The 16933-nt window shown below is 42.0% G+C and overlaps 1 protein-coding gene across 1 annotated transcript; it reads right to left on the minus strand.

Moving 5' to 3' along the window:
- Nucleotides 1–3264: 3264 nt before the first annotated feature.
- On the minus strand, nucleotides 3265–12668 carry MLF1 (myeloid leukemia factor 1). Its single transcript, XM_009995709.1, has 8 exons — nucleotides 12528–12668; nucleotides 9563–9607; nucleotides 8937–8939; nucleotides 7250–7336; nucleotides 6225–6353; nucleotides 4971–5130; nucleotides 4255–4387; nucleotides 3265–3358 (listed from the first exon to the last, which is right to left on the minus strand). Exons 1-8 carry the CDS (start codon nucleotides 12657–12659, stop codon nucleotides 3265–3267), a joined length of 783 nt encoding a protein of 260 aa, XP_009994011.1. The 5' UTR covers nucleotides 12660–12668.
- Between the last annotated feature and the right edge of the window lie 4265 nt (nucleotides 12669–16933).

The raw sequence follows: 16933 nt of genomic DNA on the forward strand, positions 1-16933 counted from the left end.
GACTCAACAGCCCCCCCCAGGCCCAACAGCCCCCCCAGGCTCCTCCAGGCTCAACAGCCCCCCCAGACTCAACAGCCCCAGCTCCCTCAGCCCATCTCTGCAAGACTTCCTCTCTGCTCCTTCCCCTGGTTGTCTCCCCTGGACCTGCCCCAGCACCTGCAGACCCTCCCTGCTGCCCCCAGCACTGGAGCTGCAGCCCCACCAGTGCTGGGCACGGGGACAATCACCTCCCTGCTCCTGCTGGACACACCATTCCTGACACAAGCCAGGATGACAGGGGCCTTCCAAGCCACCCTGCTGGCTCATTCAAGCAGTTGTCACCCAGTGCTCCCAGGGAGAGAAAATCCCTAAGGATTCCTTGGGCCTGACCCCAGTTAATTAGTGACCTTGACACGGCGACCAGGATTTGTGTGGCTGGAGGGACGTGGGGGACACTGAGCCACCAAAGCCACGCTGGAGCTGCAGGGACAGGTGAGCTGATGTTACAAGGACAGCCCCTCTGAGAAAGGTGGCACGAGCTGCGGGGTCACTGCAGGATCAGCAGCAGGCTCATTCATTAGGAGCAACCAAAGGGCCAGAGAACAAGCACGGGGTACAGCCTGAAAAAGGGAACTCCTGCTGTGTGGAGCACAGGGAGCCATTTGTAAGGCTTTGAGTGTTGTGCTACGAGGACGTTTCGATTCTGTCAGCATCAGAGCCACACACAGAACATCCCCATGGATCTGGGGCTCTGTGATTTCCCTCTTTTGAACACCCCAGTGAAGAACAACTTCTCCCTGCTGACAGCTGCCCAACAGTTCACACGCTAAGAGTCAGGTCGTAGCTCAAGGCAGCTGCAGCATGTACCTGCATTCTCAAATCTATTTAAAGGCAACCAACCAACCAAATTCCAGTGCCAGGCAAGACTGTTCTGGTGTAACCAAGGCCAGGTTGGATGGAGCTTGGAGCAACCTGGTCTAGTGGGAGGTGTCCCTGCCCATGCAGGAGGGCTGGATCTTGATGATCTTTAAGGTCTCTTCCAACTCTAACCATGCTATGATTATCCTACCAGAGAAGACTCCAGGAGCAGCTCTGAAGCAGAGAACAGCCTGGTTTCCTCCTAGCCAGCTGTGTGTGGTGCAGACAGGATTTCCCCCTGCAGAGGGAGGGCAGCTGTGTCCCCAGGCTGCTCTGCTGGTGGGGTCACACCTCAGGATGCTTCACAGCAGCCCCAGCCAGCCATGCACAAGGAACTGTGTGGTGTAAAGCCAGCCAAACTGTAAATAATAAATAGCTTTATTAAAGAACTACTGTTTCAGATATTTCTACACAGAACAACTTATTTTGTATTACACTTTAGAACACTGTTTTGCATAACAAAGTAACTTGTGGTGAATATTAGCCTCTTTCCACTATAATTTTAAACCCATAGTATGTACTTGGTTTACTTATTACATATATGCATCAGGTGTTTTTTTTACCTCAGTAAAATACAAGTTGTCAGATCAATGCTATTTTCTGCTAGATAATAGCATCTCTCAAATCAAAGATTTATTCTGAAAATCAAAAACTTTTCTGCTATTTATTACTGGGAAATTTAAGTGACATACCTGGGAAATGCCTCCACAGCCTTAGTCTCAATACATTAACTGCAAAATTGATGTTCGTCTTCAGGATAGGGAAGACCAGGCTCTAGAGTTGTACCCTTACTTTTTAAGGAGAGTAAAAGCACCCTGGAGGTTCAGGGCTCTGGCAGACACCCTTTGCCAGACTTGGCTCTGTTTCAACCCCTTACCCACCCACTTACCTTGACTTTTTGAAGAATGGTTCCATAGCATAAACTTCTGGGCACTACACATTTGCTCCAATAACAGGAGGAGCCCGTTGTGTTATCCCAACAAATAAACACTTATCTTTCCCTTGCCAAAGTTCAACATAAGTATTTTTTATTCTTTTTGCACATGAATAAACATAGAATTAAAGAATCTGGGGAATCTGCAGAAAGATTAAATATGATTTAAAGGCCGCTTCCTTTTTGGCCAAACATTAATCTGAGCTTACTAAACCTATTTTATCATATAAATAATACTCATTTTTAAGGCTGTATGTTTTAGCCTTGAAATATCTGCTACAGTGCTAATGCTGTAATGTAGTCTACAGAAATTATCTGTGCTACCACATGGGGATCAATTCTGCATCACACAGCACCATCCCAGCTCCACACTTGTCACACCAAGACCCTTCCTGCTGGCTGTCACACAACTAGCTCTCCTCTACAGCAACAGACTCCTTAACCAACAGTAACAACACCAAGGGAGACCAACTGTTGGATTTAGGATCATTCTCCATCCACTAACACAGGACACAAAGGAATACTGAGGGGGAAATGGTTTCCTGCAGGAAGAGCCCTTTCAGCTTTTTAGGACAGAAGCAAAGGTGTAATCATTCATTACCCAGTTAAACTGCTGCCTACCCAACCAATTCCCACATCTGTCTCATGAGTAACTAACAGTTAACAGCTGCATTTGTGAGGACAGAGGGGTATTATTGCAGAACAATAACAAAAGCTACTATTGAGAATCTTACAGAATGCAAATGAACAGGCCACCTCAAAAGGACACATATCAAGGATCAGAGATACAAAACTCAGTCTAGGCACAGAAAATGAGATGCAAGAACATCTTATGGACATAAGAACACTGATAAACTAAAAGTTACTTGAAGTATTTCTCATTTCAGTATTCCTCTCACTTTTTTTTTCCTGTTAAATCCAAGTGAATCTGGGGATTCTCTAATGATTTACAACACTTTGTACATTTATATATAGTGGCTACAGTGTATTCAAATTGCTCTATCACCTAGAAAGCCAATAATTATTTCAGCCCCACAAAATAAAGATAATTTATTTTCTATGCAAGTCATAGAGTGTGGAAAAAAGTAGCTTAATTACCAGGCTTAATAAAATGTGAGAGATTGGTGCAGTTGTAGTAGAAATAAACTGGCAAGTCAAAAGTATTATTATTTTTTTTAAACAGAATTAGTGTTAATCTATTAAAGTGCTTTTAGGGTTTTTTTTAATGTACCAAAACTAGATGGTTTAACCAAGGATCTGAAGTTTTGAACATTTGGTTGTCAATAGATCAGAGGAGCAAGGCACACTAATACTTACTGCAACAAAAAACAGAGATTGGTCAATATGTGTATACTTATATGAACATAAGCAATGCAGCACCATTATCTTCAGTGAAGAAACTCCATTCACATGGAGAATGGAGGCAATTTTATTTATTTTTTGCTGCTTTTGATGCGAACTTGGGTTCCTTTCACACTGAGATTCTCTCTGGGCTCCCTGAAACCCACAGCTGCACGTGGTTTCTCTCTGAAACAAACAGAAAACAAAAATCATCATGGCCATACAGTATGGGAGGGAGAGAAGGCACAGCTTGTTAATCACCTCAGTGGAGGTACAGTTATTTTAGTTGTAAGACTGTCCCTCCAGAACTCCTTCACTGTTCTCAGCACAGAGGCGGGCTGTTTTCTTACCTCATGCTCTCAGAACAAACAGCTTAGTTTGAAAAATTAAATGGAAGGTACTAAATCTCTGTAAAAAAACAGTAGAACAGCAGAGGTGCCAGAGGTAGAGGGCTCTGTGTAGTTCACAGGTTGTAGCATTCTCTACCAAACACACAACTGATGAAGGAGTCACAGCTTCCACTGACACTGCATCAGCAGAGAGGAAAACACCTGGAGCTTGGCAGAGAGCAGCCTGTGCATTTGCAGATAAAGTCCCATTCCTGCACAGTTAGGATTAGAATTGGTCTCATTTGAAATCTAACTCTGAAGAGAGGAGTGTGTCTGTCTCCAGCTTTGTGGAAGGTGTTCCTCTCACCCAAGAGAACAGATCAGCCTTGCCCTCACTAACGATTACACCTGCATGCAACTGACCCCACTTAATGACTGCAGGGGCAGCTGCAGCATTTGTACATGGTGGAGCTAAAAGCACTGGCACATTTCTCTAGAAAAAACACACACCATTTTAGCCCATCAGTCCATTCAGTAATTTTCCAAGACAAAAATACTGAATGTTTTCAAAATATAGTTAACAAAATACTGCCTTAACACTGTTTGTTGTGGCATCAGGAGAAAAGGAGGAATAAAATCTGCTATTTCTCCTCAGATTTCTCTCCAGTAAACACTGGTTGTTCATGGACAAGTTGCTTCAGAAGGGAGTTTTCACTCTAGGGTTACCTTGTTCTGCCAGGAAACTATTTTTACCTTCTTCCTTCATTTTCCTTGGGTATGTGATGAATACTTCTGTACTTGGGAGCTTCTAAAGTGCTTCTAGTTCTTGATGGCTTGAACCTCATAATCTCCTTCTGCCACTCTTCATTGAAAGCCTGGGCATCAGCTGAAAAAGAGTTAAAGTTTACTTCTCATTTTCAGTAAGTGCAAACAAGATAGGAAAAAACATGTAATGAAAATTAGGTTTTTGGAACAGTGTTTTTAAACATGCCATCCATGACTCTCCACATGGCCTGCAAACTACTTCTAAGGGCTTGGTAAAGACAAGTGAAGCTTCCTGCCCACAGGCTTATGCTTGGAATATAAAACAACCTGAAAGTCACTTTGTTGTAAAAGCAAATGCACATTTTAACCACACATCTTCAATAACTATTTCCTATTAGCCACAAACACACAGTAAACAGCAAAATTCTGTTCAAAGTTTGTTTGAAACCATAAAATATCATTTAAAGCACCGTCAAAGATGAGCAGCTATTGTACAAGCCAACAGTACCAACAGCCTTAAAACACAACATTTTCAAGTCTAACTGGTTACTTAGGTTGTCCAAATTTATGGCAACAATTCAATGTGTAGACTTTCAGTTTGTCTGAGAAACAGTCCCTTTTAAGAGAACTCAAGCTGGAACTTCAAAACTGGTATGTGAGACAACAGAGTAAAGCCCATTGGAGAACAGCACAAAGGGACATACTTTCATCCAGGTTGACAAATTCTTGGTTCATTTCTTCATCCCCAGTCTTGTGGTTCTTTGATTTTTTAATGACATGAGCACGATCATTAATATGATGACCAACAGCCATTTTCTCCAGTCCACTTTCAGAATCCCTAAGTGCTTTTCTTGTCTCCTTAACCTGCACAAAAAAAAAGCAAGTAAGTGTCCTTCCAACCAAAAAAAGAAGTTTAAAAAGTTTTAAAAAATCCAATCTTCTTCCCAAAGGTATAATTTCTTTCTTTTGAAAATAAGTGAGGCTTTATAAGCTTTTGCAGTTGTCTCAATTACAGTGTTGGCTGAAAATACACCACCAAAGCAGAGATCAAGTCTACTTTCTTTTTGCTGACAGGAAGATTAAGCAAGAACACCTAAAGCTTCTTAAGTAACGTAAATAGTGGGTATTAACGGTTGGGGGGGAAAAAAAAAAGCCCAGTCTAAATTTACTACATGCAGACAAGTCTTCAACATTCTCCTTGACAACAGAAGGAACAAGAGCCCATGTGAATATTCTCAACACGAAGGGACAACAAACTGCTGGGTTGTCCTGTTGACTGGCTCGAAACCCAGGCAACCACTTATCACTGTGTTCATAGGTATATTATTAGAACCATTTTGATAACTGAGTGTCTGCTTGAGCTTGAACATATCCCCCAGCCAATCATGCCAAACGGCCTTTCCTGCTCACAGATAGTCTTTCATGAACCTTGCTGCAGGGTTCAACTTCAAATTCAGATTTCTCAGTAGAATGAGAGGCAACAGCTGCAAGGAAGTCAATGAAAGGGCAGCTCCATCTGAAACGTTACCTCAGGGTTTCAAAGGGCTGGAGGCAAGGGGCTGACTGGGAGCCATGCTTTGCAGAAACAGACTGCCTCTTGCCACCTTGTATTTTAGACAGAACTTTAAATGTACCAGAGGAGGATTAATTACAGGGAACAGAGCGGTGCTGGAGACTGCCTTGAAGAATCAGCTCTTCTGGCACTCAGCCTTTCCAGTCTTTGATAAGCAGACTACTTAGATGCACACTCAGAAGAAGACAAATCACAAGGAAGAAAACAGCACTTTACTTTGAGAAGCCTTTAAACACAGAACAGTGTTTAGACAGGTATTGTTCTGAATTACAAGAGTAACCATCTCCAGTAAAAAGAACCTGAAGGAAACTGTGTGTTTGGTACAGATGAACTTAGATTCTGGTAATTACACCCCCCTTTCCTGCTGCATCTCAGGATTACTTACACCTCCTGGAGCTGTGCGTGTCTGAGATGAAGCTTGGAAAACTTTTGGTGGCTCATCCCCTCTTTTGGAGTATGTCATCACAGAGGAGGAGCTGAATGTGTGTGCATCTGGATTGATGGACAGGTCATCCTACGAGTGAGGGAGACTTCTTATTAACAAAAGGTAAAACTTGTGGGTAATAGGTACTTCTGGTACTTCTTACACTCTGCAACTATCTTATCATTATGAAAAAGAACTTGCCTCTGAAAAATTAACCCTCAGCCCTGCACCACAGGCCTGGCCTGCTGGGAAGAGACCTTGGCACTTGGTAGGCCCTCGCTCTTGTCCCTGCCTTGTCTGCCCACAGGTCTCCCCCTTCCCAGGAAGGACAACAACAAATAAAAAGCATGGGCAGCAATAAGCAACTGCAAACACCTGCCCTGGCACAGTGGAGTTTAGTAATGAAAATACAATCTCTAACATCAGTCTTGCACATATAACGAGGTGTGTGCAGAGTTCAGGTGAAAGGGGACTTGAGCAACAACAGTTACAGGCCATTTCACAAAGCCAGTAAAACACAGGAAATACTCAGCAACACTTAATATGATATTGGGATAGATAGTTGTTATCTTCAAAGACTCTGAAAAAGAGACAGCACTGAAAACCACATCAGAGGAAAGTCTATATGCAAGGTGGCACCAAGGTGCTGGTAGTTTGGTTGGTTTTGAGTGTCCAGTAACACTTCAAACTGCTCCTTCACTGAAGGTGTCAGCTCTGGCAACAGCCAGAAACCAGATAACTCACAGCAGTTCTAACTCCTACAGAATCAAGCAGATATTTAAAGTACTGTTGTTGGCAAATAATCACTGACAGCACAGAGAATTATAACCATGATGTAGTTGGGGAGAAAAAATTAAAAATTCACATTTCTTACTCTTTGCTTGAGAGTAGTAACCTTTTTCTTGACAGGACTTTCTGCATAATATTTTAAACAATTGTCATTCCCCAATACAATTAATTTTAGAACATATTTTTTAAAAACTTACAAATTTTCTGTGCATTTCCAGCATACTGTTCCTCATGTTTGACATCATTCTGTCCATTGCAAAAAAAGACTCCCCAAAATCTGCATCCTGATAAAAGAAAAGACATAAAAATTAAAACAGAGTCTTCTGAGTCTTTAAGTTCTGTGGCTGGTTTTTTTGCATGCATTTTTAATGCAAATCAGATCTTCAGAAAGGTTTTCACAGACTGTAATTCACAGACATAGAAAAGCCAAAATGCATCATCTTAAATGAAAAACTGAAAGCCAGCATGGGGTGTTTGATTGTTAAGTTGGAGATACCAGAGAGATAGAAGGGAAAGATTTGACACTCAAATATCAAAACAAGCTCGAATTGTGGCCAATTTACAAGAACTATTTTCATGTACCTTCTAACCTAACTAGTTTCTGGTGTAAAGCACATGCCCCTCCATGCCTTAACTATTGAAGATCTAATCACCCTTATTCCACCAATACCTTAAAGCATGTGGAATCATATTGAACCTGCATCACACCAGATAAAGATGCTCCTTTGCACATTACTCATAGAAAGTCAGCATGGAAAAGTCAGAGAACCGTAAGTTGGTATTTTAATGGCAGCTGAATTACTTGATGCTACAGACATATTCAACAAAACATTCATTGATTGTCCAGAGTTGCACAAAGAACTGATAGCAAAACAGCTTTACAGGCACAGGATTTTATTAAAAGGCTCTGTAGCTGATGACCACACTGATGGGAGCTACCTCTGGGAAATAATGAAACAAAAAAAAGAGACAGCAAGTAGGGAAGGGGTGAACTCTAAGTGACCATCTGGGAAGACAGTGATGGTTTCCCAAATGAGCATCCTCCTCTGGGCTGCTCTCCAGTGCCGCAGGTGGTGATGGCACAGATGGTTTCCACCATGCCTCTCCTCTCCTACTAGGAACTTTTACTCAGGACCCGTTCAAACAAAACACTGGGCTGCCTAGTTTCTGACACCAGCAGCTCTGGTGAAGAGCAAACCCCACACCCGTGCTGGTGAAGAGCTCCTAGCCATGCACATGCCTGGCTGCTTCCCAGGAAGCCACTGTGCCACCACCACCACGGTCCACAGGTCTGAGAGGAGCAGGGAAAACAGCTCCCAGGAGCTCTGGCAAACCCAGCAGCTTTGGCAAGAGGCAGGTGCTGTGAGACAGCAGGATGCCAATCACAGTACACCCCGAGGTCCTCCACTAGAAATACAGAATTAGATTTAAGTAGCTATGTATTTAAAGGTTGAAAAATAAAAGCTGAATTTTAAGCACCAACCTAAGTAAAACTCAGGTATAAAAAAAATCTGATTTTTTTCTTGAGTACCAAGAACACTGAAACCTGAAGGGCTATCAACATCTCTGGGCAATAATTATAGACTATTTAGGGCATCAAATCATTGCAAGGTTAAGTAACTCCAGAAAACTGCCTTCTGCAGTTAGAGATCTGGACACTGACCAATGACATTCCACAGTAATCAGCTGTACTGATGGAATTATGTGCCATAGACTGGGGCAGGGGGAGCAAGAGCATAGCCTGTGCAGTTTATAGAGGAGCAACATTGATTAACTAATACACTTTTTGCATACAGCAGGCTGCCAATTAGTGCTTCTGCAAAAGATAATTAAACAAGTAACACTTTTGGATTTAAAAATGCAAAGACTCATGTTTATTTCTACCTGCTCTGCAAGTCAGAGCCATTCTCTAGGCTGCTAGTTTTCAACCTGAGGACTCTTTGAAGCCTTCCAAATGAATCAAAAATCTCCAAGAGCAACATAACAAGCTTTTCCTCAGGTACTTTTTACAGGTCCTTTACAATATATTCCAGATCCCCAACAGACTACAGCTGAAAACTATTCCAAGCCCAGGTCTAGTGGAAATTCTGTCTCCAGAAGCTGAACTGTCTTAGCTGTGACCAGGATCACACCCTCAAACATGCTCCAAGCTACCAGTGTCTATCTACAGGCAGCATTCAAAGTTTGGAGCCTTTCTCCAGGGATTATTCCATTCATATCCATCAGGGATCAAGCACCAACACATACATCCCTGAGCAGAAAAGCCAGCTGCTAAGTAGCAACTTTTCCTATCTTGGTATCAGCATATTTAGCCTACCCTTGCATTGCCATTTAGTCAGGGAAAATAGTAATTAAATTTCTTTCTTGAATGATATTGTTCCATAGATCTAAACATCAACAAAAGCAGTTTGCAAGCACACTGAGACCAGCTTTTGTCCATGCTTGAGTCATGCAGACAGTATGCACACATCAGACAGAGCTACAAGGATTATTGCTCCTGGGATACTAACCACTCTACCAAAGCCTGCAAAGGGCATGAGGGAACAGCTCATTGCCTGGAAAAAAAAGGATCAGTGTCTTTTAGTTATTGTACCTGTGACCAGATGTGGCAGAAGTAACTTTCATATCCAGCAGGTGATATTAAACATTCCCCACTAGAAAAAGAGAGCCACTCAAGGTGCTACAACAATATAATATGAAGCAGTCTCTGGGTGTATAGAAGGAACATATTTCTACTAATGGCATTGGAAAGCAATAGCTGTCCTCACTTTTAATAAGTCATATCCATATGTCTGTACTAGAAGCACTTAGAGCTGGAAGCTGAGAAACATTTGCATACCATAGCAATCTCTGTACTAAAATTATTTAAGTCTCCCCCCCTCTGAAAACACTGCATTCCACTCAGGCCACGCAGCCCCATCACTGGAGGCTGATTAACATCAACAATGAAGAGGCCCCTTGAATGTAAATTTCTGTAATAACATTTCAGAAAGCTGGCACACAATTGTAGCCGTTAAAAATTAAGTGGCACAGCTGACCTGTTCCCAAGCACAAAAGCTTAATGTAAATATAAAATATGTTTCTCTAAAATATCCATATACCTCTTGCAATAACCAAAATGAAATCTAACTTGTCAGCAGTTTCAAAGGTCATTGCAAAGAAGTTCTAGGCAGATCTATCATCATACACAGAACCACTTGAAGACAAATCCCCCATGAGCAAACTGTATTCTTCTGCAGTTGTATAAATAGATGTAGCTATAAACACCAGCAAATGCAGTTCCTGTATGACCAGCTGATATTGAATATCCCTATATGACAGGCAATGCTGGAAAACACATCCATGTTTCCAGGAAACTAAGACTGAAAAGTTATATAAAAGCTGACCTAAAGACTGGTTAGGACAGAATTACCAAACACTTTACAATCACTTTAAGTACAAAAGGAAGGAATTATCCAATTCTTTCATCCTTTTATGAACTCTTTCAGACTGCAGCTCCCTTTAATATGAAGTGACAGAGAAGAATATAATATATATTCTTCTATGTATATCAAGTGCAGAAGGGCATCTTCAGAAATACAACTGTTAGTTGCTAAAAGTTTATAAACTCTGTTTTATAATACATACTAAAGCTGGTAAATAGTTGCCTAACATGCAGAACAACCAGATGTCCTAACAAAACTACACTCTCTCTTGAGATGCTTTCCCCTTTTCCTCCTGCTCATAAATCTTTCCTCTTCCTTCCCTCCCTTCAAGACTCTAAAAACTGACACTGCAAACCTGGCTGAGAAAGGAAAAGCACTTTCACATTTGAATGCTATACTAATACACTGAGTTGTTGCAGCAAATTCCACCCCTTGTAAAGCAGTTTTAGACATGCCATAGTTTCCTTCAACATAGAATTATAGGATCACTATGGACAATTTTAACAAAGTGTATGTACATTGTAGTAAAGAGATCAATTTTTTTCCTACATTACAATCCAATTGTTTTAAGTGTTTGAATCATTTCTGGAGGGAAACAAGTAAAAGCAGTTTGAGGCTACAAGGCTCAAGCAGTAAATGCTGAGACTCCTGCAACACCTGACAGCTCTCAGGTGAAACATGAGGCACATCAAAAGATAGTGGAACTCTTTTGTGCTTATCAAAATAGCACAGCACTCTAACATCTTTCACTCCTTTCTGTAACACAGAGAAAGGTTTTCTATGCCTCACGTTGATTCCTCCCTGCCAAGAACAAGGGATACAACCCCCCAAGATATCAGGGTAAGGTTTAACATTTTCTTTTTCTAAAAGAAATAGAAGTCTGATCTGGTTTGATGCATCTACTGAACCAAGGCCTAAGAACCTACTTCAGCAGAGGAAAGATCATGCCCCAATTAGATACAGCAACATCTATATTTGAAACTAACTGGCAATGTATGAGCACAGAGGAAAGAATCTGACAGTTACCCTTTTGACTTGTAGGTGATAGTCCCTGTTTCAGCTCTCTTTATTAAGCTCTAACTATCTAGGTTTGAACAACCACCACCAAATCTGGCCGAGTTCCACAAGCCCTTTTGATTTTAAAAAACAGTTGGAAAACAAATCACATGTGATTTGTTAAAGTAAAAGATCATTCAGCTGCAAAATACTTAGCCTGGTGCAGGGAAAGGAACCACCTTCAAGCATATATCCTTTCTAAACACAGCAATTAGATAAGGTTTAGCTACAGAAGCATAAGATATAATTGTCCTGCGTGCCCAAAGAGTTTAAAAGATACTTGATGGAAAACATAGTTCATTGCCAACTTCTCAGTTTCAGGTGGTAATTCACAGAAATACAAGCTTTCACATCAATTTCCCTGATCTTCAATTCTCAGTCTTCTATCTGGAGGAAACATTAAGAATCAGAGCAAATACAGCATGCAAAACCTCACAGCTGCCAAGTGGAAGCAGGGTTTTAAATATGTGTAGATACTGTTCAGGTGGCTGAAACAAAGGTTTGTGTTAAATCAAACTAACATAAATAACTAGAAACGAGGTACTAAAGTGCAGAGTGAAGGCATAAACATATCAAGGTACCTTTTAAAGTAAAGTTAGCATAAAAAGGAAATAAATGTTCAGAGAAGGCTATGTCTGGAGATTTTTAACACTGTTCTGCAAGAGAAACGTTTAAGATGTAATATTTATTTTTAATGAAACAAACTAAACATTTATCCATTTTGTATATTCACTAACATACTAATTTGTTACCAGTCCTAAGAGAAACAAATTTGTCAGTAATAAATGCTTAAACAAGAGGCCACTAAGGAACCAAGAGAGATACTATTGACATTTTCTCAGCAATTACATGGTCTGAACAAGGTTGCAGTACCTGAGCCAAGCCCCTGCTTCCACAGGACCAAATTTAACAGAAATGGAAATGTGAAGCCAGCTAGAGTACCACTAAGTGTAAATTCCATGTAGCCATCCCTAGAGATTAAGAAAAGACTTACTCTGCCATTTCCTCTTGGAGCAACCTGAGTGTCCTGGCGTGCTCTTCGATCTGCTCTCTCCCCACCATCTGTTATGCTGCGAAACGGGTCTCGGCCAAAAGGATCACAGAAGCTTCTCATCATCTGCCGCATGTGTTCATGGTGTGCAGCAAAAGGATCCCTGAGACAGAGAGATTTCACACAGAAGGTCACCAGGTTCTATTCCCAGCTGTGTAAAATGGCTCTGAAATTTTTAAAACTCGTTGTTTTTAAATCATTCCACGTGGTTCTTCATTCAAATTCTTTATGTTAGTAGGACCCAACTGAGCAGTCTCCCATTCCTCACAAACTCTCACTTCCTTCACTCTTCTTCCCATCTCACAGGTAGGTTGGGTGATTCAGTTATTTTGTCTTCCCAGCTGCCTTCAATGTTCTCCCATGCTTCTGCATGTCCATATTGCTTTTTCTCTTTCCTCATCTTTTCCAAAAACATTCCATCCTGTGCAGCCACCTTTCACTCCCATCTGTGTTTACTCTCTGCCAGGAACTACACAACTGACCTTTACCTTATTTATTCACTACTTCTAAAAGACTCTACCTGGCTTTTGTGCTTTCCTGTTTAGTTTCCCCTCTCTTCCCTCCTCTTTCTAAATGCTCAACCTGTTTCCAAGAACCTGCAGAACCCCACCAGCAATCCCAAGGCCTGCAAGGAAAACACTGGTGAAGTTGCTCTCCATTATTAACTATTTAATTCTTTGCATTGTCTGATTTGGACAAGAACAAAACATTTTCAGCTGAGACCAAAAGAGAAGCAAAATATTCTTCTGTCCTAAGCACAAGATATGACCAGTACTGGTGCCTGTGGTCCAAGGCTACAGGTGACTTCCCACAAAAAGTTTGGTTTCCTCCCTTCCCCTCCAGTCTAATTTTCTTCTTTGCTATTCTGCAAAAAGCCACTTCGTAACAATAACAGTCATCTCCCCAGTATGTTTACTTGGACCTTACAGCACCTCATTTTCCTTCCTATCTGTTTCCTGGCACTCCAGACCCCTCACACACCCTGCTGCTCTCCAGAGCACGGCAACCTTTCCTGAGACATCTCATGCCCCCATGAAGAAAAGCTTCAGGTTGCTCATTCCTCAGCCCCCAATCATCCCTTGAAAGTTCCCTGAGCAGTTTTTGTGTTTTCCCACCCCTTATCTCCAGTCCCATGAAAATTAGTTTCCACCCCACGTGGCCACTTTGATCTCTTGGCTTTGTACTGTCTCCTCCTGTGCCAAATCTGCATTTTAGTTGTTTGTTTCTTTTCCCTTTGAGTAAAAGAGAAACAAGGTTACAAACATAACGCTAGATTAATTTTTAAACAAGGGTGGTTTTTTTTTAACACATCCCTATGCATGAGCTTAACCCCCGCCAGAGCAAAGCAGCCTTCCCAGTTCAGGAGCAGTTTTCCAGTTGCCAGGAAGCAGACCCCAATCCACCCCACTGACGTGCCTGCTGCCTGTAACTGCAGCCCTGAGCTGATAAGCAGCTCACACACAGCAAGTGTCCCCTCGCTCTTCACAGGATGAAGAGCAGATGGAAAAAGTCCCTGCAGAAGCCAAGAGGAGGGAAGCACACCAGCACTACTACAGAACATGCGAACTTCCATCAAACCTGTTCTGATACCCTAAACTTCAGGTAGGTTTGGTTATCAACACACAAATATGAATTGTATTCCATTGGTATCTCACACATGACAAAGTTTCTCTCTGGGCCCTTCGAGTTCAAAAGTAGAGCACTCATAAAATAAGTTGCCTAAAAACACATCATAAGCAAAACAAGATTCCATAGTTTTAATGTAGATTGTAATACCTGGTTGAATGCAGTGTGCCTAAGATGTGACAATACATCTCACCTGCCATAAAATAATACTTCACACCTTGTGAAATTGTCCTTTTTTCCTCAGTTCAATTTCTCTGCCAACTCTTATTGGTCATTCACCCTCCACTACATATATGTCATTCACTCTTACCTGCATCTAAAACTGTGGGGTTTTGTTCTTGGTTTGTTCTGGTTTTTTTTTAAATAATTTGAAGGACAGTCTGGTGTTGTCAAGCCTTGAAAGAAACACTACAGGTTCATGGAAGGGCAATAAAACAATGGAAAGTCAACAGAGAATCTGTCTGGAAGACAAGGTGTCCAAGGAATTAAACCTAGCACCTTGACATCGCTGATGACTGAAACTTAAAATCATAACCACAAAAGGAGTATGTCATCCTTGACAAAAATTACATGTATATATATATATAAAACAAGTCAAAGTCTCTCCAGTAGAGGATGCAAGATCTTAAGCTCTTCGTTCAAATCCCAGATTTCATAGGACAGCAACAGGTGGAGTTCAATAGCTATTCATCACATCTGACTTCCAATCTAACCTTTCCCAAACAGGGTGGGAGGGAAGATACTTCTAATGAGACAGACATGATTTCTCCACACTTTGCATAAAAGTGATGGGCAAAAAGAAAGGTGGCTCTATAAGGGTTCTGCACACAGAACTTGTGCCCTTGAGTTGTTAAACATTGTAAGTTATTTTCAAAATTAAGTCCTGAATGCAGACAAACAGTTTAGACATTTGTTGTTAAAAAAGGTCTGCAGTTAAAAAATGTTATCTAATTAGTAGTTAATCTGACCTTGACCTGACATTCAGGTGTTTCCAGGGATCACTAAAGGGAACAAAAAGTGTATCTACAGCCTGGAAATTACAGCATGTAAGCACTACAAAGGCTGATGCTGCTAACACCACATAGACAAGTGATTTTCACTCAGATGCATCTCACTTGGTAAATTCTTGTATGATTCCAGCTTAAACTCCAAAGTTTCAGGCTCCATGGCCCAGCTAAAACCTTTCATGAAGTTATAGTAAAAGTTCAGTGTTACTTCTTCCTCCTGTGTATGTTTCTGGTCAGTTGAAAAGCAGCATCTTAGAACAATACATTTATTATTTTTGAGAACTGTACTTCATGTTAGATACATTTTAAAATCAGGAGGTTATGTAAGCCTGAAGTTGCAGCACCACACTGGGGATAACACCTGGAACAATAAAACAAAAGCTGAGCTTTATTAAATTATAAACAGAGACCAACTGCACTTGGCAGAGAAGAGGCAACTTCTGCACCTGTGCAGGCTGTTGGGGATGAAACTCAGCTGGGCCTGGGCAGTTCTGGCTGACTGACTGACTGGTGCTTCCCTGGGACAGCTGCTCACAGATGGAGACGTTCCTTTTAACCCAGGCACTATTTCCAGTTCAGCAGTCAAAATCTCTCCTTGTGAGGTAACAGAAGCCTATTACTACACTGTTCTGGAAACTAATCTTATCTGAAGTAATAAGCTCATTTCCTTAACTACATGCAAAACAGATTTGCAAGGGCAGTGCCAAGAAAAAGGACCTCAGTATCAACCTCTCTCATCTCTTTCACACGCTCTCCCTTCCTTTCACATCTGCAATCCTTTTTCTTTATTTTCCTATGAGTTCAAACTGCATCAGTGGCTACAATAAACATAAACAAAGTGAATAAACAACAGGAAGGCAACTGGTACTTCAATAGCACACTACAAATTACTACTAACACCACTTAATTGTTTGAATGTCACGCAGAGGATGTGCACAGTGAAGCTTTCTGCGCGGTGCACCCTGCACGTAACTGACGAGTTGTTACAACAGCGAGCATACTGCTAGAAACCAAGTGTCCTGACCCATCCTGCACAGCTCTACAAACTGTGTCCCCCAAACTGGGAACCTGCTTTTGCAGCTGAGCAATAGATGCTCCCTTAAGAGGCACAAACCTCGGCTGGAGTGTCCTGTAACCAGGAGATACCGTCAACAAACCCACATCACAAGGCCTGATGCTTTTCCCTTCCTCATCCACCCACCTGCCTTACCCCTTATCTTCGCTTATCACCCAGCCCCACACAGCTTTTCTAAAGACAGGGGCCTTAATAAAACCGGGCTCCACCAAGCTGGCCAATCTTAAGAGTGCAGTTTCGGACAAAAGACATGAAATTGGGCCAGACTGGATACCTGAGCTGTCGTGGCGCTGCTGGGGAGGGTTTGCACAACACCCACACACAGTTTCCAACGGAAAACAAAGAGTTTCCAAGCAGAAACAAACCCATTCCCGAACTGACCGCGCAGAACAGGCGCTGTAACCCAAACGCTGACCCCTTGGCTCAAGGTACAGAAACCAAAAACCCACCCAACCGGGGCTCCTGCCGCCCCAAACCCGCTGCCCCGGGGGGGGCAGCAAACGGAAAACAAAGAGTTTCCAAGCAGAAACAAACCCATTCCCGAACTGACCGCGCAGAACAGGCGCTGTAACCCAAACGCTGACCCCTTGGCTCAAGGTACAGAAACCAAAAACCCACCCAACCGGGGCTCCTGCCGCCCC

This window comes from Chaetura pelagica, unplaced genomic scaffold, assembly GCF_000747805.2.
Source record: "Chaetura pelagica isolate M959 unplaced genomic scaffold, ChaPel_1.0 scaffold394, whole genome shotgun sequence".
Classification (NCBI taxonomy): domain Eukaryota; kingdom Metazoa; phylum Chordata; class Aves; order Apodiformes; family Apodidae; genus Chaetura; species Chaetura pelagica.